General features: G+C 41.3%; 2 protein-coding genes across 2 annotated transcripts in view; one reads left to right on the forward strand and one right to left on the reverse strand.

The window, feature by feature from the left end:
- The window catches only part of LOC133474876 (titin), a 29,841-nt gene extending 15,333 nt beyond the window's left edge, over positions 1–14,508 (forward strand). Inside the window, exons 9-13 of the mRNA XM_061766997.1 lie at positions 3,085–3,520; positions 4,345–4,505; positions 10,380–10,449; positions 10,524–10,695; positions 12,198–14,508. Coding sequence (XP_061622981.1) covers positions 3,085–3,520; positions 4,345–4,505; positions 10,380–10,449; positions 10,524–10,695; positions 12,198–12,626 — 1,268 coding nt within the window. The 3' untranslated portion in view covers positions 12,627–14,508. The remainder of the gene's footprint in view (positions 1–3,084; positions 3,521–4,344; positions 4,506–10,379; positions 10,450–10,523; positions 10,696–12,197) is intronic.
- Positions 14,509–14,918: 410 nt separating this feature from the next.
- On the reverse strand, positions 14,919–26,767 carry ptgs1 (prostaglandin-endoperoxide synthase 1). Its single transcript, XM_061766999.1, has 10 exons — positions 26,515–26,767; positions 24,539–24,655; positions 23,534–23,674; positions 22,055–22,198; positions 21,802–21,983; positions 21,040–21,123; positions 20,244–20,490; positions 18,796–19,082; positions 18,570–18,717; positions 14,919–15,383 (listed from the first exon to the last, which is right to left on the reverse strand). Exons 1-10 carry the CDS (start codon positions 26,594–26,596, stop codon positions 15,037–15,039), a joined length of 1,779 nt encoding a protein of 592 aa, XP_061622983.1. The 5' UTR covers positions 26,597–26,767; the 3' UTR covers positions 14,919–15,036.
- Positions 26,768–27,310: the final 543 nt, after the last annotated feature.

Here is a 27,310-nt window from a genome sequence, read left to right on the forward strand (position 1 = left end):
GCAAGTGACCCGCTGTGGCGGAGACCCCTGACAGGGAAAAGCTGAAAGTCCATCTATCCATCCATTGTCTGAGCCGCTTATCCTCACAAGGGTCGCGGGAGTGCTGGAGCCAATCCCAGCTATCTTCGGGCGAGAGGCGGGGTACACCCTGAACTGGTCGCCAGCCAATCGCAGAAGCTGAAAATCTACAGGCTAATTTTATGCATGATAATAATTGGAGAGGGGTTGCTAATTGCTTTTGCAGACGAATGCTAACATCATCTAGATTCACTCAAATCAATTTTTGTCTTCATTATTTTAGTTTCACTCTGTCAATCTGCCTGTATACATTTACAAGGCAGGGGGATAATTCTGAAAAGTTCCCACTTTAGTTTTTGTATGGTGTGATGAGTCAGTTGAGCCTATGCAGAGTTCCAGATGGATGTGGAAAGTTATGTAAATTATTTCCAAATAGTTTTTTTAATATATGTATACATAAAAGGTACATATACACTTTATATATCTACTGTGATCTGTAAGTTGCAATAGTAAATGAAAACACTGATTCATAATATTGTTGAAATTGTACTAATTTTTATGACATTTGAGATTGCTCATATGATTTGTAACAAGATTTGCAACAAGATAATAATCAATAAATGTGAATGTTTTCTCAAATGTAGTTGTAATTATGTACACCCAAAAAATGGTAACAAAATAGAATTTATATTTATAGCTTTTAAGGCCACAGATATTCTGGTCCTGCCCACTTGAGATTAAATTGTCGTGAATGTGGCCCGCGGACTAAAATGCGTTTGATACCCCTGTGTTACGGTAATTATAAACCCTCAAACAACTACCATATTTTCACGACCATAGGGGGCATCGTATTAAAAGCCGCAGTCTCAGATACGGGGTCTATTTCGCTATTTAACACATACATAAGGCGTAAACACGTATTATTGGGCGCAGGCATGGTAAAACATATGCTAGCTTAAAACACAAGCTAGCATGCGTGCACGCTAAAACAATGTTTTTAAAAAGGCACCGGGAGCAATACTGAGTTCGGTTGTACTTTATTGAAGTATTTAACAATGTACTCACGTTATTTTTTGATCAATCCTCATCCACAAATCCATCAAAGTCATCATCTTCTGTATCCAAAATGAACAGCTGGGCAAGTTCTCAATCAAACACGCCAGGTTCGAGACACTCTCGTTGCCGTGCGAACAAGCACCCACAATCCATTCACAAATTGTGGCGTAACTCGCCCGGCGCTGCCTCCTAGTCTTAGTAAAGCTGTGTTCGCCATCTGTCATCCATGGCTCGCACGCCGCTCGCAACTTCACTTTGAACGCCCTGTTTACACGGATGTCCAGCGGTTCGTCCTCAGCCATGTCCGCTTTTCCTCTGCGTAAGCGGCGCATCAGCAGGAAATGCTCAGAAAAAAATAAAGAAAAAAAGTCAAGCGCAGCACTCATCACACAACAACATTTATAGATGTTGGAACTCGGTGCGCACATAAGGCGCGCCGCATTATAAGGCGCCCCGTCCATTTTGGAGAAAATCCATCCATCCATCCATCCATTTTCTGAGCCGCTTCTCCTCACTAGGGTCGCGGGCGTGCCGGAGCCTATCCCAGCTGTCATCGGGCAGGAGGCGGGGTACACCCTGAACTAGTTGCCAGCCAATCACAGGGCACATACAAACAAACAACCAGTCGCACTCACAGTCACAGTCATGCCTATGGCCAATTTTGGAGAAAACCCACGCAGGCATGGGGAGAACATGCAAACTCCACACAGGCGGGGCCGGGGATTGAACCCGGGTCCTCAGAACAGTGAGGCTGACGCTCTAACCAGTCGGGCACCGTGCCACCTTTTGGAGAAAATGTAAGATTTATTTTAGTGCGCCTTATGGTCGTGAAAATGCGGTACTTTAACACAGAGCATAAAGTACAAATCCCTGAAAATGTTACTTAAGCACAGCAATTAAGTATTTGTACTGGGTTACTTTCCACAACTAGCAGGTGCCATATGCTTTAAGTTTCCCAATACTTTTGTCCATACAGTACACTTTTGACATATGTTTATTCTGAAATGGTCTTGTTTTATCTTCGAATCTATAGAGCAACAACTCCAGCAAAGAATCCCGATTTCCGACATTGCAGACTCAGCAGATTACTGGACAGCTACACCACAACAAGAACATTAAGTGTAATGTAAACCAATGTCATCGCTACAAATAGGATTGAAATGCATGTCATGCAAATACATACGGCATACATACTGTATAATGTATATGTATTTCAATGTATATGTTTGTCATTTCAACAAATGTGTGCTGGAAACTCTGTTTTGCACATAGGAAATATTACTCTAATTCCTTTGTAAAAGCTTAACCTTTATTACTGTCTTGAAACCATGAATTAAAACTCAAATCTTATGCCTGGGTTAGGGTTTCAAACTAGGGTTTGGGTATCAAATTAGGGTTTCAGTGAGATTTCAAGACAGAGTTCCAGTTTAAAATTGGGTTTTCAAGTTAGTGTTTTAATTCAGGATGGTTTCAAATTTGGGTTTCAAGCTTGAGTTAGGTTTAGGGCTTCAAATTAGGGTTTAAAGCCTGAGTTAGGGTTTCAAATTAGGTTTCAAGACAGTGTTAGAGTTTAAAAAGGGGTTTCCAAGTTCGGGTTTAAAAGTAGGGCTTCAAGACGGCAAGGGTATCAAGTTTGGGTTTCAAGCCTGGGTTGTGGTTTCAAAATCGGATTTCAAACCTGGGTTATTGTTTCAAGTGTGTCTTTCAAGCCAGGGATCAGGTTTCAAATTAGGGTTTCAAGCCTCAGTAAAAGGTTTAAAACTAGGGTTAGGTCAAGGTTTTAAATGAGGGTTTAAAGACAGGGTTAGGCTTTCAAGTCTGTGGTAGGATTCGAAACAAGGGTTTGTGTTTCAAACTAGTGGTACAAGCCATGGTTGGGTTTTAAAAGTTGGATTTCAAACCAGTGGTTAGTGTTCCAAAATTAAGTTGTACTTTCAATTCTTAGTTTGTACTTTAGTGTCTGAACCATACCAAAATTTTAAACCCAACCTCTCTCATAACTACTTTCAGGCTCATCGTCACGGTGTGAAACCACAACAAAGCCATCGATAAGGCTGCCGTCTCTGTCTCCAGAACGCCGGTCCACAAGCGATCCTCCCAGCCTGCTTTTAGTAACTCAGATTCAGCCTCCCATGTTGCCGCCATCCCCTTACCCCAACTTCCTCCTGGAGCTTGCTCAGCCTCCTGAACCCCAAATGGACACTCACCCCTCCAGAGAAGCATCCGCAGACCCGTCTCACACCCATGCAACAGAATCAGTCCAGCACGAGAGCTCTCTTCAAAAGCCTCCTCCTGTCCGGACCTGTCATCCTACTCAGGAACCTTACGGAGTCCGAGGGCTCAATGTGTCTGGTGGCCAGCAGGATCAACCGGTGGAGTCATCTAAGGCCGAAGACGAAGAGCAGAGGAACACTTCGCAGTCGCCCATGACCAGCAATGACCCTCGGTAGGTAGACACCAGAGAGTATCAATGGAGGTAATTTATGGTGACAACGGGGGGCCAGTAAACCATGACCATGGCTTGAAAACCCTACTTTGAAACCCTTGAAATGATATTTTGAATCCCAAACCCAAGCATGAAACCCTAATTTGAGAACCCGAGTTTGAATCCTATGGGTTTAAGATTTCAAACATGTAAAAAACACATTTTAAGAAAGGTTCAAGAGCTTCAAATTACAATTTCAAAACTGGGTTTCAAGCCAGTGTTAGGGTTTCAAATAAGTCTTGATTTGCAAATTAGGATTTCAGATGAGAATTTCAAGCCAGGGTTAGGGTTTAGGTGTTGGTCAGGATATCAAACAAAGGTCAGGGTTTAAAAATAGGGTTTCAGCAAGGGTTAGGGTTTCAATGTACGCTTCAAAGCCAGGGTTAAGATTTCAAGCAAAGGGTTAGGATTTAAAATTGGATTTTCAAGACAGGGTTGGGATTTCAAGGTAGGGTTTCAAGCGAGGCTTAACCCCCAGAGTTATGGTTTCAAAGTAGGGTTGAAGCCTGGTGGAAGTTTTATGTTAGGGTTTTCAAATTTGGGTTTCAATCTTCAGAGTTTCAAAGTAGGGGTTCAGGCCAGGGTTAGGATATAAAAACAATGGTTATGGTTTAAAGTAGGTTTTTAAGATGGGGTTAAAAGGGGCAAAAAGTGAGGGTTTCAAGCCTGGGTTCATTAATTCTCGTGATATCGAGCTTTTTTTCTCCATAGCATCATCTGCTGGACGCATTACAGCATTGCACCACTTTCCCCATTGACACTTGCCTTCTTGTCTGTCTTTCCAGCTCCAGGGTGACTCCGCAGTCCCCATCATGGCTGCCCGTCCTGGAGAAACACGACGTGCCCATTTTGGTGGGCGTGGGTGTGTCTCTGGCCTTCATCTTCATCACAGTGGCCTTCTACTCCGTGGTGAAGAAGAACGAGCCGGCGCCCGCCGGACGTGCAGGTCTGGAATTGCAGAAATATGGATAACTTTAAGGTTGGTTAAGGAGAATATGTCAACAGGGTGGGTCCCTGGAAAAGGTACAGTTAGAAGGTACATGAAGGAAAGTGGCCGTCTATCCTCGAGTAAATGAGAAAAGACCTTCCAGTGTGGCCATGAAGGATAGTAGTGGTGTATCCTTTTAAAAAAAAAAAAAAAAAAAAAAAAAAAGCGATAAAAGAAGACGGTGTTTGAAGGCCTTCAATGGGTAGCTATGATGGAGGTACAGTGGAACCTCAATTTAACGGACTAATAGTGGTGAGGGTGGTCCGTTAAATCCATTTGTCTGTTAATTTGAAGCACTTTTTTCATGGCCTAAGGACACCCAGTACAGTACTAAATTATTGTAAATAAATATTGAAAAGCTTGTAAATGTTCCATACAATTAAATGTTCCATTAAATATTGTTGTGATTGTCTATGATGTGCTATTGCACATACCACTTGTAAACATCTTCCTCAAGGTCCCTACTTCAACACTTTCATGTGCTTACGCCAACTTTCTTATCTTTTCTAGGCTTTTTTTGCATTTTTTTCCTGACAGGTACTCCTAATGGATGTCACTTTTTCACATTTGTTGTTCACGCTGTATTCCTCACATATTTTTGCTATGCAAAATCCTGACTCCAACTTCATAACAAGTTTCAATGTGTCACCAATACTGTACTAAGGTTAGTGCGACCCTTTTTTCACCTCCATTACTCTTGATACCTCGGTGAAGAGCATGACAAAAAACTATTTTATGCTGTGCCAAAATCAGTATAGAACGTTCAAGACGAGACACAACACGTTTGAGTAAACAACACCCTTTGATATGAATAGGTAGATACGACACGCCCCTTTTGAGATGTGTGCCTATGGGTACGCTAAACCACTGTCCACGTATTGCCTTTGATGGGAACATTGCCCTGCCAATGTGGCGTGCTGGCCTATCTAGGCTTCACATCTTTGACAGCAGCAGCTTTCCCCCGGAAGCCAGAACTGTCCGTTGATTGTAGCAGTAAACAACAGCAGCGCATTCTGGAAATAAGAGACTTTGTCCACCACAAGGAGGCGTCATTTTCAGTTCCAACGGACACTATTTCCTGTCCGTTAAATCCCAAGTCCGTTGTTGCCGGATCCGTTAAATCGAGGTTCCAGAGTTGGTGTAAGGCACAGGTGTCAAACTCAAGGCCCGGGGGCCACTCCAGCCCTCCACATCATTTTATGTGGCACGCGAATCATTTGCGTCAACTTCCATGAATCTTGCTAAAATGTGAACTAACATTTCAAAAGCCACATGTAATCCATCCATCCATCCATTTTCTGAGCCACTCCTCCTCACTAGGGTCGCGGGCGTGCGGGAGCCTATCCCAGCTATCTTCGGGCAGGAGGCGGGGTACACCCTGAACTGGTTGCCAGCCAATCGCAGGCCATATGTAATAAATAATAAATAAAATAAATGTTGAGCTATTGAAAGGATTTTTGTTATAACCAAATACTTTTTTACAGTAACTAACTTAATAGTTAAAAAAAAAAATATTATACTTCAAATTTTAAAACTACTTCTCCATCGGTTTGTTGTGTATATGAAATACTACGATGAGTCGATGTCGTAATGGCCCTGGGACGGAAACCGTACCTACATTGCAACCCACAACAAAAATGAGTTTGACACCCCTGGTTTAATAGCAAATTAAGGCAGTATTTGAAGGGATTCTAAGGGTGGACATGATGAATAGGAGTGGTGTATCCATAAACAAATGACAAAAGAAGGCTATATGTGAAGTCATTCAATGGGTTGCTATAAAGAGCATTATTGTAAAATTATTGTTGCAGATGAAGGTCAGTATTTGTGTAAGATATGCTGCAAAAAAGTACAAAAGAAGGCTGCCTTTGAAGGCTGTTCAACAGTGGCCATGAAGGATAGTGTTGGTGTATTCTTTAAAAAAAAAAAAAAAAAAAAAAAAAAACATTACAGTATGTGAGGGGTAAGAGAAAACCGGATAAACCTGAAAAATCTGTTGTCTTGCAAGCTCACAATTACTGGCATGCACATTCAGAGCTGCTACTCGTCAGCCAACATTGCCATTTTGCAGTCTTGACCATGTTGAGCGTCCTTTTGGTGCTGTGGAGCTGCTTCGTCTTTCTGCGCGTTCACAGCGTACACGTCGACCCCGAGGCTTACTGCCAAAGTTGCCTACTCGCAGCCGAAGAGATTGAAAAAACCATGCAAGCTGTTACTCCAAGAAAACGACGGGTGGCTCTCGCCGAACTCATGCTTAACAATGAGGTGTGCAACAGGCTGCCTTCCAGCGAAGATTTCCACAAAGACAAGCTGGCCTCCGCCTGCGTAAAACTCTTCGATTCCTACCACGATGACTTCTATTTAGCGTTGCTGAGTCACAGACCCCTTGGGTTGGATGACATCCTTTGCTATAAGAAGTCCACAGTGTGTGTGGGGGTGAAAGAACAGGAAGAGGACGAAGAACAAGAGTCTTTTGGGGATACCGAAAGCAAATTTATGGACGAGGAGACTGATGCTTTTCACAAGGACAACATGGAAGAAGTGCGCATTGCTCAGCCTGTCCCGCCTGCCTTAAAAGATGAGCTTTGAAAAGGAGTAGAACCCCTGTGTAACCAAATCAGTACTTTAAAAGTTTGGTTATGATTTAAGTGATGAGACAACTCAGTACTTTATTTTTTGTAAGACAATTTTTGTGGGAGAATAAATAGTCTGTGCACAGAAAAAAGGAAAGACGTGCTTCTGTTACGGACATTACAACGATTGTAGCAGTGCATCTTTAAAAAATAGATGACAAAAGACGCTTTCATTTAAAGGCATTCCATATGTTGCCATGTAGGATGCCTGCAGTATGTTCTCTAATCCTTGCAAAAAGAGGACTGAATTTGAAGGCCTTCCAAGGGTGGCAATGAAGGATAGTAGTCGTGTTTCTTTAAAGAAGTAAGCAACAAAAAAAGGATGTACTGGAAGGCCTTACCAGGGTTGCCATGAAAGATAGTAGCAGTGTGTCCTCCAATAAATGAAAAAAGAAGGTCTGCATTTGAAGGCATTATATGTGGCGCCATTAAGAATTGTAGCGGTGTATTCTTTTAAAAAAGTAAGCGACAAAAGAAGAACATATTTCAAGGCCTTCCAAGTGCGGGCATGAAGGATAGTAGCAATGTGTCCTCTAATGAATGAGAAAAGAAAGGCCACATTTGAAGGCCTTATATGTGAGGTCATGAAGGATGGTAGTGATGTAGTCTGAAATAAAGTAAGAGATAAAAGAAGATTGTTTTTGAAGGCCTTCAATGGTTGGCTATGCAGTGTTCTAAAGCATAAAAAAATGGCAAAAGAAGGCAGCATTTGAAGGCCTTCTAACACTGGCCATGAAGGACAGTAGTATTGTCTTGTTAGAAGAAAATTATAAAATAATGCCATATTTAAATACTTTCGATGGGTGGCTATGAAGGGCAATAAAGGTGTAAAATATCCTGCAAAAATAAAGACGGCTGCATTTGAAGGCATTCTAAGGGTGGTCATGAGATGTCCCTGAAAAATACAAAATTCAAAAGGCTGTATTTGAAGGCTTTCAATTGGTAGCTAAGATGGCAATATTGGTGTATCCTCCAAAATTGTCAAAAGGAGGCTGCATTTGAAGGCCTCTAAAGAGGAGCCATGAAGGATAGTATTGCTGTATCATTGACAAAATAAAGAACCAAAGTCAGTATCACCCTAACCCAAGTCCTTTAATGGGTCGCTATGAAGTACAGTAGTAGTGTATTCTTTAAAAAAAAAAAGAAAAGAAAAGGTAAGCAACAAAAGGGCGTATTTGAAGGCTTTCAAACATACTACAGTACGTGTGCATGGAAAATAAACAGTATGTAAGGGTTAAAATACTTTGTGTGCTTGGAAAGTGATGAGTATGTCAGAAACGGTTAGGAGAAAACCTGAAAAACCTGAAAAATCTGTTGTCTTGCGAGCTGACAATTCCCAGCATACGCATTCAGAGTTGACTAGTTGTCAACCAACATGGTCGTTCTGCAGTCTTGCACCGTGGCGATCGTCACTTTGGCGCTGTCTAGCTGCTTTGTCTTTCTGTGCGTTCATGCCGTCGACATCGACATCGACATCGACCCCATGACCTACTGCCAAAGTTGCTTCCTCGCGAGCAAAGAGTTTGAGAAAGCAATGCGAGAGCCTTCTGCTCGAAGACGACGGCACACTATCGACGACCTCATCATCGACAGCAACGTGTGCAACAGACTGCATGCTGACGAGTCTTTCCCCAATGACGAGCTGACCGCCGCCTGCATCAAACTCATCGATTCCCACTACGATGACTTCTACGCAGCTTTGGTGCATCGCAAACTGGACGCACTGGACGTCCTCCTTTGCTATGAGAAGTCCGAGGCATGTGTGGGGGTGAAAGAACTGGGCGATCACAAGGGACCACAAGGGTCTTCGGAGGATAGCCAAAGCAAACTTAAGGACAAGCAAGCGGACGCTTCACGCGGGGCCAACAACAAAAGAGGGCGTGTTGTCCAGCCTGACCAGTCTGTCTTAAAAGAAGAGTTGTGAAAAGAGTAGAACATGTGTTGAACTACTGATCATCAGTACATTAAAAGCTATTGTTACAACTTAATTGATGGGAGTACTATTTTTTTTGTAAGAATTTTTGTGGTGGAGAAAAGCCAGTGCACACAAAAAAAGCAAAACGGGGGGAAAAAAAGGCCTTTTATCGTGTACATACTGTATGTCTTCTAAATGTGACACACAGCAAAGGATAGTGTTGATAACAATCCTGCGAGATCCGAATGACTAAATAAATAAATAAAAGTATCTAAAATGAGGCTTCAAATTAATTCCAAAAAATAAAAAATATCAAGCTACTGTCTCTGCTCTCAGACACTGTGGGCATGTCCATTGATTGCGCTGAAACTATTCCCTGCTCAGCAGTCAACTGTCAAGCAAATACCTCTACTACGACTTGAATCTTTGCACGTTTTCACGAAATATCTATAAACACGTATAGTGAATTCACAAACGATTCTCTGAATTCACTTGACAGTCTTTAAAAAAATAAATGAGAAAAGAAGGTTGCAAAAAAGCAGCCTGCATTTGAAGGCCTTCCATGAGTGACTGTGAAGAATAGCAGCAGTAAGTCTTACACTAAATGGGAAACGTACATTTGGGTACATGTGTTACACCAGATGTTTTCATGGACGACGATGAGGCACACCTGGACAAGACACGAGTGGCTGGAGGGAGATGATTGGTTGACATAAGGCTTATGTCATGCCTACCTTATGTCATAAGGTAAGTACTGACGAGAACTGCTGGAGACAAAAACCAAACCAGCAGACAAGACATTAACATGTCACATAGGAAAACTTGACAAAACATGAAAGAACTTCAATCAAATCCAAAACCAAGTAAATAAAAACAGAACATGACATGACAACATGAGCAACATGTCCTCTTGGAGGTTGCACCGCTGCTACCCTTCATGGCCAACTTGGAATACCTTCAAATGCAGGCTTCTTTTCTCATTTATTGCAAGACACACCGTTACTTTCAAGGTCACCGATGAATGGCCTTCAAATACATTCTTCCTTTTTTCATTTTCTGGAGGATACACCACTACTATCCTACATGACCACTCTAAGAAGGCGTTCAAAGGATGACACCCTTTCTATCCTATGAACATCGGTGGAATTCCTTCAAATGCTGCCTTCCTTTTTCTCTTACTAACTAACACGAAGGCAGTATTTGAAGACCTTTTTGTAGCATTATGAATGGCTTCAAATGCTGCCTGCCAAGGACTTTGAACTCTTCTCCTGTTCCCCTTGACAGCCCAGAGGAACCTGGGCGTCCCGATGCGTCTTGCGGAGCGTCACCCAGCAGGACGACCGTACGAAAACCGGTGCGTAGACCAACATTGACCCTAGAAGTCTCGAAATGTGCCAGGTAACGGCACGTTTCCTTTAACGTGCGCAGGGCCTTCGAAGACGACGAGTGTACGGCCGTGATGCAACACGACGCCAACGGGTCAGACATCAGAGCTAGACCTCCGGGGCTGAGTCTGGTCATGGTGCAGATGGAGCCCACGTGTGAGGACCCCCGCTCGGTCACCGTGGAAATGTACCCCGAGCCCGTCGTGGACACCAAGGTACAACACAACACTGGTGGCAAAAGTACTCACACTGTACTAAAGTAAAAGTACAAATACTTTTTTAAAAAATATATATATTCTCGGAAATGTAGAAGTACAGTAAACTCCACACATGGTTAGGCTTTTGCAAATTTGAGGCTTTTGAGCATAAAAAATACAGTATATGTGAGTATTAAAATTATATGCTGTGTCTGTATGTGTATGCCCCATTTGTGTTCAAATATAAGTTGTTTAAATCTTTATAACAACCCCAATATCAATGCTAGTTTCGTTAGTCTGTCTATGGGGTTTTCCATTATGTGTTAGCATTAGGCTAGCGGATTTTCGTGAGGCAGTGCTGTGGTTTGGTTAAATTCACAACGTGTAATTCTCTTTGATTTATGTTTGGTTTTACAGTACACTTCAACTGGGAGTGGCAATAAACAGCTTAAAGCAAGCACATTTTCCATCTTTTTTCACGAGATTTTCACTATCTGAAACTGCACAAATGGCAAGCTGAGGGGGAGGGCAGAATAGACACCATGGTTAGAAAAAAAGCTCACTCAAAAGTCAATTTTCTGCTCTCAAGATAAAACAAAAACAAAACAATCAACCGAATGATGGCTCGTAACTCAAAAAATGTGTAAGTTGGAGCACTTGTAAGTCAAGGCACAACTGTACAAGTAAATTGATTCACGAGCTTGGTCACAAAATGAAGTAAACTCGGAAGTCAACAATATCTGTTTTCAAACGTAAGGCTAAGACCGCCACCTTTCCTCTGACTGGTTGCCTCCGTGTAGAACACACACTTGTGAGAGCACCAGTGAAAGACCAAAATGATTTTTTCAGGGCAGAAAGCGATTATGAGCAGTCAAGGGGCCTGATAACCGGTAATTGGAGCCAATAATAATTATAATAATAATAATGTGTTTAAAGTTCAAAAACAAAAAGTGCAGCGAGGTCCCACGATCAGCAGCATCTCTTAAAAAGTTAACTGCAAATTTAAAAAAAAAGTTCCCAAAAGTTTTAAAATCATTCTAATCTTCTTTCTAATCTTCTAATCAAAATCTTTCAAAATAAAAAAAAATAAGACTCATCGCCTTGTTTTTAGAAAAATTTCAACCTAATTTTTTCTTGAAATAAGTTGACAAAAGGGTTGCCAGGGGAGTAAGTGTTTTTTAAAATATATACTCCACTTGCCATTTTTTAAATTTATTTTGTTCATGTGATGCGTCTAATTAGTTTTCACTAGAAAGAAAATATTCTTGGTAACATTTAAAGTTTTGCAACTTTTTGTGGCCCACACTCTTAAAAACAAACAAACAAAAAACACCACGTATGAACACACCCTATCTTGGCATAAGATACTGTACTTCACGGAGCCATTTCATATCGTATCAGATACACTGGGCAAAAACTCTTTGCTGTTCAATTAGCTAGCGATAGCCCCAAGTGCCTAATTAGCTAAAAGCCTCGATCAAGCCACTGCCTACGATCAAGTTTGCCCCTCCATGTCCTAGATCGACAACAGTGATCAGGAGGAGGAGGAGAAGAGCTGTGGTCCTTCCAGTTCTCCCAGTTTTCAGTTGTCACAGGAGGAGTGGCCGGGCATGGCGACAGATAACCAGAGCCTATGCCAGAACACCCTGCCTCCCCTGTCCTCCTCACCTTCACCTTTGCCTTCCCTGCCCGACACTGGCTTGCGGTCATCGCTCACCCTGCGTGGGGCCGAGGCTCTGGCGGCCCCCGTCCACCATAGCCTCAGCTTGTCGCACGGAGGCGCCCCTCTGATGATCTCGCACCACGTCTCTGTGGGACACGCCACCGTGGCGGTGGACTTTCATTTTTACCCGGCAGGCACCGCTGCGGCCGAAGGCACGAGTGGTGCCACTTCCACAATGGATAACAAGCAGAAGAACGACAAGGCCAGACTCCATCAGAGCAAATGAATACATAATAAACCAGGACACTTAAAGCAGGGGTTGTTAAACCGTTCGGGTCCAGGGACGTCTTAGAAGGGAGGAATTTTTCCAAGGACACCTCATAATCCTAATGGCAATTAAACATACACTTCTCACAACACGTTGGGTATATTGCATTGCATTTGATCCATGAAAATTTCCAAGGACGTCCACTTCTGTGCCTTTCTGTGACTCTTACAGTGCCCCTCTGTCCAATTGTTCAATATTTCAATACTTTTTTTTTTTTTACAAAGAGCTGAACTGCAAAATTCACAGTAAAAGGTATTTAATCCATGGAAAATATCTAAGGATGTCTGATTGTTTCTGTCTTTCTGTGACTCTTCCAGTCTCTCTGTTGCAAATTACTGATGACATTCACCAACACTCTAAGCTCAGTAGCTCCTGAATCAACTCATTCAAATGTTGGGTTTTGTCTTTGTCTTGTGATTTCTAAATGTGAATAGCAAGATGAAGAGGACTGTTTAGAGAGCAATTATAATTGAACCAAGACATTAGTTGGTCAATCATGGATCAACCAAATATAACACTGAGCTTAGTGTGTCACCAGTGGTTGCAACCAAGATGGAGATACTGGGGGAGTCACAGAAAGGCACAGAAATGGACTCATCCATCATTTTCATTCATTTTGCCGTTCACCTCCTTGTTAGATATCAGCAAGTTGAACAAAGAGTACTGAAACATTGAACAGTTGGATGTTTGAATTCGAAAGTTTAGAGAAGGTCAAAATAAGTTCACCTAGGTTGATTGCAGTGCATTTTAGGTTCATCCTCAAATTTCACCCCAAAGCCAAATGGGGAGTAGTGTAACTACTATGTGTACCCGGAAATACCATAGGAATGTCTAAAATTTATGTTTACACATTCATGTTTTTTGGGTGAATTTTTTTTTAACGTACATTCAAATTCATCCATCCATTTTCTTAACTGCTTATCCTCACGAGGGTCGCAGGCTGCTGGAGCCTATCCCAGCTATCTTCGGGCAGAAGGTGGGGTACACCCTGAACCGGTCGGCAGCCAATTGCAAGGCACATATAAACAAACCACCACTCGCACTCAAAAATACACCTATGGGCAATTTTAGAGTCTTCAATCAACCTACCACACAGTTTTTGGGGTGTGGGAGGAAACCGGAGTGCCCGGAGAAAACCCACCCAGGCACGGGGAGAACATGCAAACTCCACACAGGCAGGGCCGGGATTTCAACCCCGGTCCCCAGAACTGTGAGGCAGATGTGCTAGCCAGCCGTCCACTGTGCCAGCCAATCAAATTCATAATTTTTCTAATTAAAAAAGTAATCTTCACAAGAATACAAATGTTTCTGGGATAAAATGTACTCTTACAGGAATAAGCAGATGTGTGCGCATGTGTACCGCTTTCCTACTCCGCAATAAGTTAAAGTTATGGTATCCACTGGTACCCTCTTTTTGTGTTATGACAAATAAGTGCAATTTATAGCAGAAGTAAAGCACATAGAATATTTTATTTATTTTTGTTGTTGTTCTTATATGTAAATTAAAGCCTTAACTTAGGTTTTATAAGACCTTGGTTGCATTTTCTGTAACATCCCATTTATATAAAGCTTCTTCATTGGAACTGCTGTACATTATTTTACCTTGTATGATGTTAATACTGTATTGAGTTCTTTGAGTTAGTAGTTGATATAAATGAAGACTGAAATGTGCCGTGTTTCTTGATTTGTTTAGCAAACCAGCCAAGGACTTATTGAATATCGCAAATGTTATATCAGTGGCATCGCCACTTGTTTGAGTTCAATGTCACATACAAACCTGACTGTTAATCTTTTTCAAAGACCAAAAGGGGCTACAACCATGCTTGTGTAAAATGTGATGTTCATTATGTTGCATTATTTTGACCGGTGAGTGTATATATGTAGACATGATGGAAGGACGTAAAATGCAATATTCCTCTGCTTTGCATTTATTCCACGACACATTGTTTTTGGACAAGACAAAAATAAAGATTAAAGATCAACCAAAATAGCTGACTTCCTGTGTCATTTCAGACTTGGGGTCTTGAGACTTTTTTGTGGGTCTATTCATGATAGACGTGCCTACTACATTACAAGTTGTTAGGTGAAACTAGCCATGGGGACTGAATTTTCCCAAAAATAGAGAAGCGACCTAACCAAATTGTGGGGGATCACTTCAAACTAAAATGGCGGCCTTTTCGTGTATTTATGGTCATGGGTTCTTGAGACTCGTGGGTCTACTCATGATAGAGTTGCATACTAAATTCCATGTTGCAGCAAAACTGGATTTAATTGTAATTCAATTATTTTTGTTAACTCCCAAGGGAAGCCACGAGTTACAAGCTACTTATTTAAAAAAAAAAAAAAACATGCCTCCTAATTAGGTAAGTTAAAGCTCCTCAGAGTTCTTCATCTTAGTGTCCTCCTGCTGAAGAGGAACCCGGAAGCTGACGTATGGACACCATTTGGTGTTAAGGCACACCACTTTCTTCAGCGTAGATGTTTTGACCAAGTTGAAGCCCACCTCCCCGCCGAAAGTGCTCGGCTTCCAGTACTCAGGCGAGCACACCGGGTTGCCCAGCAGGCCCTTCAGGGAGAAGGGGGCACCCATCTCCACCATGCTCTCTCCAAAGATAGAGCCGGGACGTGGCTTCTCCAGGAGGATGCCCGGGTAGAACTCCAGGGCGTCGATGTGACCATAGTGCTCCAGCAAACCCGCCGCAATGTCCTTGTCGTCTATTTGGGAAAAATAGAAATATTCCGAGCTGAACACATTTTCCACTCATGTTAGGCTACCATAGCGTGTGAGAGAGAGAGAGAGGGAGAACAAGATGCATATTTTAATCTAATGTTGTCGTATGCACAGCCACAACAACAGCAAAAACTTACCGCAAGGTGTTTTCTCAAGTTAGAAGTGGGCTGAAATGTCCAAGTATGGGCAGCGACTAAACTACGCTGCATGTTAAAGCTGTTGTTTTTTCGTAGTCTTTAATGTAAACAGAAGTCACGCGCGGCTGTCACGACTCACTTTGATTGCCCCCTGAAGCCCAATAGAAGACTTTCTTGTGTTGTTTGATTGGTGAATTTGAGTCAAACATCTCTGTGGTAATCACAGGGGAGTGGAGCGAGGGCGCCTGACGCGGAAGTCAAAAACGAAAGTACTGTTTCTTCTTAACATAAATACTTGATGAAATGTAAAAAGTATGGTTCATTAAAACAACTTTGACAAGTACAATTTATCCAAAATGTTACTTGAGCAAATGTAACGGAGTAAATGTATCACGTTTCTACCCACCTGTGGTGACGGGTAGCATTGCTTAGCTTAGCATCAGGTAGCACAACTGTTTCCAACATCAGTGAATATCTGGCTCCTGACAGTTAGCTTCGCCGCTTGTAGTTTGACATACAGATGGGAATAATCTGGTGGGACTCTTTGTACTTTTCGTACAGTAAATTACAACAATATTGGTCAATGTATTGTATTGTAATATATTGTACTGACAGTTAGCTTAGTTTATTATAAAAAAAAAAATAGCTTAGTACAAGGTCTAGAAATTGCTAGCTTTAGCTTAGCACAAAGACGTCAGCGAGCATGACTTTCTGCTTGTGTACAGTATTTGTGAACAGTGTTGGGAAAAGTTTATTTTCTACGCAAACTTTTTCAAAGTTCAGTTCACCCTTCCAAAAATGAACTAATTCAGTTCATAATTCAAAATTTTTAACAAAGTTCACAGTTCCAAAACTGAAGTAGTTCATAGTTCTTTTTTTTATTTTAATTTTTTCCCAATACTTTGCTGACGGGCTATTACCCTCAAAATACTGGCATTTCATTTTCCCATTGTTCCCACCCATTCCGTCCATACTAGTAGCCAGCTTCAGCTTTCACCCTACAATCTTAAAAACAAGGAAAAACTTGCTTGAATGGTCTTTTTGTTAAAATGAGGAATACAAAAACAGGACTTTTGTCCTTGCTGTGCAAACAAAAACACGCAACTCAGTATGACTCATTCCTAGCACCACTGGCTGACTATATTAACAAAATACCTTATCTTACCTAGTCTTATATTATAAAACAAAATACATTCCATATGAAAGTGTGATTGTACAGTGTTTTAACTAAAGCATTCTTTTACAAATAATAATTTTCCTAACAAAGAACACATTCACTCGGGTGAAAAAAGAACCACAGCAACAGTTCTTTTTTTCTCCCCTCACCCTCCTTGCCACTTGTTTTTCCAAATCCACCTCCAGGGCTGACATCCTCTCTCTTGCGGCCGGTGAGCAAGCACTCTGAGGCGGGCAGGAAGTGGGAAGCACCGGTCTCTGCCTGGTTCTCTTTTCTTCCCCCCGCTTCCTGGCTCCCGACCCGCGACACTTCTTCATAAAAGTGACGCTAAATACTCAAAGTGCTCGTCAGTTTCCAGCTCGTTATTTCAGGGAGTGATATATTTCCAAGGGTAAATTTCCCTGTATGGCATCAAGGTGGACGACTGGTTAGCACATCTGCCTCACAGTTCTAAGACTGGGGTTCGAATCCCAGCCTCGCCTGTGTGGAGTTTGCATGTTCTCCCAGTGTCCCAAAAACGTTAAAGTAGCTTTCTGAGGAGGAGGTTTTCGAATTACTCAATAATTAGCACTTGCAGAGATATTCAACAAAGGGTTTCTGATTTTACTTCCATAAACAAAACATTCTCCGTGGTTGACTTCGAACAGTAGAACAAATAAAAAATTAATTAGGTGTCTAATGTAATGTTTGGCGGCACGGTGACCGACTGGTTAGCACATTTGTCTCACAGTTCTGAGGACCCAGGTTGAAATCCCAGCCCCGCCTGTGTGGAGTTTGCATGTTCTTCCGTGCCTGTGTGGGTTTTCTCCTGGTACTCCAGTTTTGTCCCACATCCCCAAAACATGTATGGTAGGTTCACTGAAAACTCAAAATTCCCTCATGGTGTGAATATGAGTGCGAATGGTTGTTTGTTTATATGTTCCCTGCAATTGGCTGGCGACCCTGAACTGGTTCCCAGCCAATCGGAGTAAATAAATAAATAAATATATATAACATTTAGATTTAAGAGTTATATTTAGATATATATTTAACATTTAAATACATATTTAAGATTAACTATAAAATGACAAATCTTGTTCAAAATGTGCAGAAAAGTCACCAGTTTTTAAAACACGTTTTGAAGCAAAATGTGACAAAATGTTTCTGTTATTTTTGGCGTGAGCAGCTTTACAAACAGCACCCCATACAAAACTGTCTGTGAATATCTGGTTACTGTCAGTTAGCTTAGCATAGCATAAAACCAGAAACCACTAGTTTAGCTTAGTACAAAGACAAGAAAAAGCTAGCTTTACTTAGTATAATGACTACAACCACCTAGCGTGGCTCATCCTACTTGTCCTACAGTAAATGCCAACAATATCGTTAAATAACTGGTTATTGACAATTAGCACATAAACTAGAAACAGCTAGCATGACTCTTCATGTACAGTAAATGACCTTATCACCCATGCATATCTGGCTACAGACAGTTGGTGTAGCTTAGCATTAAGAATAGAAATGCCTAGCTTAGAATAAAGAAATAGCTACCATGACTTCTACTTGTGCCATAAATTACATCATCATCTTTCATCATCCTATCATAACTGACAACAATGTGTGTGAATTTCAGGCTGTTGACAGTTAGCTTAGCATAAAGACTCCAAAACGCCATCCTGACACTTCTTTCTTGCTGTACAGTTAATGACAAAAATGTTTGGGACTTGATAGTCACGTAGCTTCGCACAGCAGAGATACTAGCAACAGCTACTGTGGTACTTTAGTACTGCAATCTATCCATTTGTTGCACGGTAAAAGCCCTTGCACAGCCTCCGTTTTATAAACTTTTCAATTTTAGGGGACTCCTGGCAGCTGTGTACCTGTAAATTCTCTGAATGTGGTGTAGGGCCTCAAGTTGAACTTCTTTCTGTATTCGTTGAAAGGCTGTATACGCGTCTCTCTGGATTCTCGGATGACCATTTCGGACACTCGGAGGACCACTTCGTGAGAGTTACGCCCTCCACATACCTAAAAAAAAAAACAGCTGGTCATGTAAAGACGGGTAACCTCTACCTAGTAAGCTTTCATCACTTAGCCTTCTCCTACCTGTCCCGCCGGTTGCCGCGAAAAGGCGTCCACCAGCTTCTCCACACCGTAGTGAAAAAGCAGCGAGGTGTTGAAGGAGAAGCGTGAGTGCGGAATAACGTCATTGTCCACGTGGAAGCTGTCAGGCATCAATGGGTGCCAATGGTACAGGTGGCAGAACTCTAGAGCAATACGGTTGCTGTACTGGAAGTGCTGACCGAAGAGCAAGGAGGGATCAAACTTCAACTTGAATAGGTAGCCGCTCAGATGCTGCACGTACTCTTCCGTGATAATCTTAATGATCTCACCTGCATAGGTGAACATAAAAAGATCGATGATGGAAAAAAAAAGCATCCATTCATTGTATCCATCCTTGATCTTTCAGTTTCATCTAAGTGGGGATGCCCAGGATGACCCTGAGGTGTTCCCAGGTCAGCCCTCTATCATAACTTCAGTCTACCTTGAGGCCTCCTGGTGCACGGAACACCTCAACTGGCCCCGTGACATGAAGATGTCTCTACTCTGACTGTCTCTCGGATGATCAAGTTTCTCATCCTACCCCTGAGGGGAAGCTAGGAAGCCCTGTGAAGAAAATTGTCCACTTGTATCTGTGATCTTGTCCTATTTGTGCCAACCCACAATTGTACATGGACATGAATGTTCCGTAGTAGAGGACCCTGGCTCATGCACTCCTGGAGCACCCCTCAGAGAACACCACAAGGGTAATGAAGAAATGCCTTTCCCACTACTGGTTGAGCAAATGCCCATGCCCCTAGCAAGGGTAGTCCAGTGTTGCACAACCAGGACAGAAAACTACATTGGGTCTACTGGATCCTAGCCTCGACTAACAGTCGGATACTCTGCATGTACTCGAGGAAATAGGCTGAAGAGTGTCAAAATACACCCTCCAGTCCCATCATGAAAACAATCCATACATTTCTATCCATCCATCCATTTTCACTAGGGTCGCGGGCGTGCTGGAGCCTATCCCAGTTATCTTCGGGCGAGAGGCGGGGTACACCCTGAACTGGTGGCCACCCAATCGCAGGGCACACATAAACAATCATTCACACTCACATTCACAGCTACAGGCAATTTAGAGTCTTAGATCAACCTACCATGCATATTTTTGGGATATGGGAGGAAACCGGAGTACCCGGAAAAAAACAACGCAGGCACAGAGAGAACATGCAAACTACACACAGGCGGGGCCGGGATTTGAACCCCAATCCTCAAAACTGTGAGGCAGATGCGCTACCCAGTCGCCCACTGTGCCGACCCATCCATTTCCTTTGCAGCTTATTCTGTTTAGGGTTGTGGGGAGCTGGCAGACTATAGCGTGGACTGGTCACCAGTCAATCACAGGACACATGTAGAGACAGACAACCATTCACACTCACATTCATCCCACCACTGAGTGTGAATTGGCCCTTGCTGGAGGGCTTTCTAGTTTCAATAAGTCACATTACCAATAACAATGAGCCTGGCAGTCTGGAAGAGCTGCTCGTCGTCCCAGCTGGGATGCTCCAACTTGAGGACATCACACACTCGGTTGTGCTCCCTCAACCACAAGGTGGCATACAAGGTCAGGCCCGGCAGCATTCCGAACAACTCGTGACCGACAGCCAGTCTCTGCTCGGAAGGAAAGCCAGCGGGGTATACCATGTGAACAGGGGCCTCGGACACCGAAGCGGGGTATACCTCGCCATTCACTAGCTGAGGGACATACCAAATAAAACACCACAAATTTCATGAAATCACCATACAAATATACCTTACAGTATAACCTACCAAAAAAGATTTGTTGACACAGAAAATAAAAACCTAGCAATTGTGGGTGATCACATTCAATGCAGAGTAAATGGACCTAGATAAGAGCAGGAAGCACTCCTCTGCTAACTGTGGAAGCTAGTTAGCTTAGCAGAAAGACCAGAAACTCTGAGAAACAGCACATATTTCCAATGATTACCGTCAACGCTATAGTGTATTACTTCCTTAATTGGGTCGTTCATTGCAAAGTGTAACAAGCTATTTGATTAGTGTCTTTAATGTTATGTCAATACATGACATATTTTCCTCATTTTGGGTTGCGGGGACTTACCAATTTAAAATTTAGGTCTTGACCTCTAAAAGTTTCTGAACCTCTGGTTTATCCCACCCTCAACATGCGCTTTTGACATTCTTCACGCTAGCTGTATAGATCAGGTCTTGATGCTAAGCTAACAGCTAATGACAGATTCTGGCCAAAATAAAAACATATTTTACCTGATATTTCAGCTTTCCGTCCTTATGAAGACGAAGTTGCAACTGCCGCGTGAGCGTATCGCCGTAAATGTTGCTTGCATCGACCTGCAAACAAATAACAACCAGTCACGTTGCCTTCCATTCAAAATTTGGAAACTACCATGAACTTGGATGACGGAGCAACAACACAGATGGCAAATTTCCTGTGCATAAAAACTGGATCGAAGGCAACTGGACTGAATTTGATCAAGTCTGGTTGCCTTCGATGTAGACAACATGACCTGGATGATGGAGATGCTACACAAATTGCAATTTTCTTTCCACAAATCTGCAATCGAAAGCAACTGGACTTCACTGAATTCAATCTAATTTCCTTTGACGTAGACTACAACGATGGAAGATCTACACAAACAGCAATTTTATTGTCCACAACCGTTGAAAGTAAGGCAAACAGGCTTTACTGAAATCAGCCCAGCTGCCTTCGATGTAAATTACCATGATCACAGAGGAACTACACGGATGCCAATTTTCCGGTCCACAAATGTGGAATCGAAGTCAACTAGACTTTGTTGAAATCAGTCCAGTGGTCTTCACTCAAGCCTACCATGCCCTGGAAGACGGATAATCTACGCTGACGGGAATTTTCCTGTCCAGAAAAGTTGAATCAAAGACAGTGAGTCATTTAATCCTATCCAGTGGTTTTCGATGTAGCCTACCATGACCTCCATCATCCAGGGTTATTGGAAGATGTCTACATCACACGTTGTAGCTCTGAAATCTCACCCCATGTCCTAGAGCTTTGGTGAAGCCTCCCTTGACATTATGGTCGGTGCGGAAGAACTGGTGGGTGAAATGTTGAGCCATAAAGGCGAACATAACGTTGGTTCCTCCTGGATCCTCCCGGAATTTCTGCCTTTTGAAAAAACGCTCTGCCAATGCTTTGGGATCGGGCAAATGGGGCTTGCCTGTGTCCGATGAAATACATCTCAACGTTCTGGGATATCCTGGGGTTGTCCGGGAGATTGGAGGTTCTTACCTTTGGTTCCCATGGGTAGAGGACAGTCATCTGGGATTGGCGGTAGAATCCGGGTGTAATAGGAAGTGTTGTAGTAGGACTCCCAACTGAGGTAGCCATACTTGGTGTTATAGGTCGGAGGGCTGGGAATGAGGTCACTGCGCACTTTGGGAGGATAAATCACACCGTAGATAGAAAGTGATCCAACAAGCAAACAAATCTAGAACTTTCAAGTAAGCTTTACGTGATCTGGATTTTTGGGGCCGATCACCAATCAGCGAGTTTATAAAAACAATAACCGATCACCGATCCGATCGCAAGATGGAGCAATGTTTCTATTTAAATTCATTTACTGTCTATACTTGTGTACTTAATTGCTCAAAAAATATATATTTACAATAAATAATCTATCTTTGCTCATCTATTTATGCCAGTGAGGCATAGTGACAGACAGAACAAATGAATGGTCTTCTATAAGATGGCAGGAAGTACATACAGTAATTAATGTATCCACTTTTTGTGACATTTTTGTTTGTTGGTGTGCCGTGAGATTTTTCAACTGTAAAATATGTGCCTCGGCTCCATAAAAGTTGGAAATCACTGCTCTAGTCAGACCATGTATTCTAATCAGTCAGGTCAAACCAACATTACATGACAGAAATAATGGTTGCTAACTTACTGTAATTAAATTACTTTATTGTAATTAAATTACTTCACACACACCAAAACTTTAGAGCATGGTTCGACAGAACGCCTGCAAGTTCCCTTACAACCGGTGGTGCTAGAACTAGCTTGCTAGGCTACATAACAGTTTGTTGTCTGCTTGCGAGCGGCATCGTATTAAAAGTACGTGAACATACCTCAAGCAAGCTTTAAATGAACGTAATCTCCCGAGCACCGGTGACCACCAACACACGTGTTTCCCCATTTTGCTCTTGTAAACACACGGTGCGATCCATTATTGTTGTCGTCGCCTTGGTAACGAGTGTATCAGGTCACGTTTGAGTAGACCAGATGAAACCCAGTGATCGTAAAAAACGGGATGTGGTGGTATCGGAATACAAGATTTTATTGCAGTAGTCTGACAGTGCAATCGTGAAAGAGCACGAGTCTTGTAGTCTGATCCAGGCATTACGTGTTGTCTGTCTCAAACGTGTTGTCTGTCCCACACCGCCAACATGTTTTTTTTTTTTTTTAATAACTTTATTGGTGGTCAGATATTTACAGTACTACGTCAAAAGACACGCGACAAGATTAAAAATATACAAGATTAAAGATATACTGTACACGATGTTGACGCGGTGAAAATGTCTTTTGCGGAGCAGTTCAATGCCGGCCGATCAGCCGATCAGCATAAACTGTTAATTATTGGCCGATACTGATCAGGCCGATCAGATCGGTATAAAGTCTACTTTCAACGTAGTACTTTCCGTTACATACTGCATTCTGGGGTACTGATACCTTCTGTCAAGTGCTAAAGACAGCAGATTTGTGGCTCACCAGTCAGTATTAGTCTCATGAAGGTGTCCTGCAGGAACGAGTTGTTGACCAAGTCCCAAAGCCACTGGAAATGTGTCAACAAGTAGTGGGTCACCCCTGGGCTGGGCTTTAGTGTGAGCTGAAGCCAAGTCCAGAACTCGGCTAGCCAGTAAGAAGAAAATGAACACAAATTCACCAGAAGTCGTTCTTTTCCGTCAAGTAAATCTTTGCATGTGATGCATCAATCAAACTTTTTTTTTTTCTGTCAGCCACTCTGTCACTTCACTCAAGCGGCAGTTGATTTGAAGCTGGCTCATTCCTCAAATCAAATTTTGGCTCACAACACAAAGCAAAAAAATGTCCAACTGCCTGCTCGTAACTAGAAAAACTCATAAGTTGGGGCACTCGTACTTGTAAGTCACGTCTACGCCTCTCCTTTTTTTTAAAGCCAATTAGCTGCTTGACTGTCCTCTTCTTGAAAGCCAATCAGCTATTTTTCTGCTCTTCTCATTCTGAGTCACCCAATCAGCTCATTGCCTGCACTTTTCGTTTTGTATCAGCCAAGCACCTCCTTGCCTGTGTTTCTCATTTTGTTCTAGCTCATCCCCTCCTTGCCTCCCCTTCTTTTCATTTCAGCCAGTCAGGTCCTTGTATTTCTTTATATGCCAGCCAGTCAGCTCTTTGGCTACCTTTGTTCTTCAGTTTTAACCAATCAGCTCCTCGCCTTCCCTTGCATTTCTCACACTAAGCTCCTTACCTACTGTTCTCCCCCCTTTGTGTCAACCATTCAGCTCCTTTCCTATTTTTTTATTTTTTTTAATTAACCAATCAGCTCCTTTGCTTTTTGCCTATCCTTTTGCTTCTGTGTCAGCCACGCATCTCCTTTCCTAACCCTTTCGGCCTCTCAGCTCCTTGGCTTTCCTTCTGTAGCTCCCAGTCAGCTCATTGTTTGTTTCAACACAGTTGTCTCTCCCTTGAGTTATTCTACAGGACCTGAAGCCTTTTGGAGAGGACGATGAGACTTACGATGGGTGCAGTTTTCCCCATAGAAGCCGGTGCGGGCGCAGTCACACTCGTAGCTCTCGGCAGCCAATCGCACGCAAACTCCCGAGTTTTGACAAGGGTAGTAGCAACAAGGGTTGACTGCAAACAAAGAAGAAAGTGAAGACGACATACCGCTACCATTTGTAATGGCAAAAGTACTCCCACTCTGTACTTAAGTAGAAGTACAGATACAGTACTTTTGTCCAAAAATATACTCTAGTAAAAATAGAAGTATTGATTTGACTCCTTAAATAAGTGATTTTTTGTTTGTCTATAATATGCAACACTTTGCAATTTTTTTCTTTTTTTTTTAAAGCAAGCGCTCCTCTGCATAGGCTCAGGCATTTATGCTATCAAAAATGACGTTCCTATAGCTTTGCTGACATTGTGAACTAACAAAAAAATGCTAAATGAGCTTATGATTACAATTGAAAAATTACACCTTAGTTGTATGTTTTTCCAAATTAGAGAATTTTTCTTAATACCAGAATTTGGCACGAAACGTGTTCACCATGAATCCGACATCATCATCATCCAGCTGAAGTAAAGTAAAAAGTAAAGAGCCAGAAGTATAGACATCTTTTTTCAAATGTAGGGAGTACAAGTTAAAAGTTGTCCAAATAATAAATACTCAAGGAGAGTGAAAGGTACCTGCAAAATCTACTACTTACAGTATGCAAGTATTTGTACTTCATTATTTCTCACCACAGACTGTCATACAGTGGTAAACTAATGGATGCAATGCAATGTAAGTAAGTGCAGGAAGTCCTTGTGCAGCTGCAACTTTATCGATATCTCCAATGAGCTTCCTGTTTCTACTTCAAGAGGTTTTCGCCAGATAATGTCACGCTGCGGCTTCCTTATTTGCACGGAACTACAGGCTCTAGATAAACACACGCACTCCACATTATCCAACCCTCTCTGAGAGGAGAGGGAGCGCAAATGAATGCAGGCAAGTGACTGGTCCATTGAGAAACAGCATAAAGTTAATCACGTTATTATTCACATTTTTTATTAATTTGAACATAGCTAATTTGATCTTCTATCTTCTATGTATTTTCACCCAAGACACAAATATACATCTTATATACATTACATGCATACATTCCATTTAATGCAAGCCTTGTGTAAAGCGGATCATTTGTCAAATAAATGTACATTTTTGCAGTTCGAAGCGTTCTTCATTGAAAGAAAATAGCATTGTACTAAAATTAAGATTAATCAATAAATAAAATAGATGTAAACATGTTTTGAATTCATATAATTGGGGAAATAAAGTAAAATAAAATAGTTTATTTGAAAATATATATACAATTTTAATAAAAATAAATGAAGTGAAATACAAGAAATAGATAATTGTATATAAAATGTAAATTTTAAATACCATATTTACCAAATAATATAATTGGTTAAAACATACAATATAGTACAGTAAAATAAAAATGTTTAAAAAAAAGAAAATAAATACAATTTAAAAATGAAAGTTAACATTTTTTAAATTAATATAATTAAATTAAAGATAAAATAGAGTAAAATAAAATTTGAAAAATCAAGATTTTTTTTGGAACAGTGCAATAAAAAATAAATGGACTAGAAATAAAATAAAAATTAAAGAAAATCAAGGCTTTTAGAAAAAAAATGAAAAAGAAACTTCTACTAAAAACTAAATTTAAAAAGAGAAATTAATTAATATCAAAATGAAATCCATCCACCCATCCATCTACTTCTGCTTATTCAAGGTTGGGTTGCGGGGGCAGCAGCTTTAGCAGAGAAGCCCAGAAATAATTAAATTAATTAAACATAAAAACAACCAAAAAATTAAAAAATAATTACAAAAACAAAAAACAGTTAAAAACAATACAAACCAATTAAACACTAAGACATGGTCAGAGTCTCGTGCTAAAAATATAATAATAAAATCTAATAAGAATTGATAGTATTTTGTTCAAAAGTCTTACCAGCACCATTTGAGCTCTCCAGCAGCACCAAGTTGATCAACAGCCATGTGGTCAGTGTGCTAAATTCTAAATAGATTGACATTTTTTTTCTTTTTTTTTTTAAAGTATTTAACAAAGCATCAACAGCCCAAGTTCTTAGTATACGTTATTATTATATTTATTCAAAATAAAGCCATACCTTTCATCATTAGCACACAAATGCAAGAATGGTGTTAAACCAGGACTGGTTTCTACCTAGACTTGAAAAAAAAGGTTATGACATCTGACTGGTTTATTGTTTGAGTAGAAGTGGGTGGGGACACAACCCTAATTATTGGACGAGTCATCCCATCCCAACTTCACTGGAATAGGGGTTTGTATGTATGTATGTATGTACAATATGTATGGCCCATATGTGTGTGTGTGTGTGTGTATGTATGTATGTGAAATGGATTACTCTGGATTGTCAACTTCTCTTGGTGGTAGATGATCAGAGACTTAAAGCGGTGCTACAAATATATTTTTGCAGTTCGAAGCGTTCTTCATTGAAAGAAAATAGCATTGTACTAAAATTAAGATTAATCAATAAATAAAATAGATGTAAACATGTTTTGAATTCATATAATTGGGGAAATAAAGTAAAATAAAACAGTTTATTTGAAAATATATATACAATTTTAATAAAAATAAATGAAGTGAAATACAAGAAATAGATAATTGTATATAAAATGTCAATTTTAAATACTATATTTACCAAACTCCACACAGGCGGGGCCGGGATTTCAACCCCAGTCCTCAGAACTGTGAGGCAGATGCG

This window comes from Phyllopteryx taeniolatus, chromosome 3 (genome assembly GCF_024500385.1).
Source record: "Phyllopteryx taeniolatus isolate TA_2022b chromosome 3, UOR_Ptae_1.2, whole genome shotgun sequence".
Classification (NCBI taxonomy): domain Eukaryota; kingdom Metazoa; phylum Chordata; class Actinopteri; order Syngnathiformes; family Syngnathidae; genus Phyllopteryx; species Phyllopteryx taeniolatus.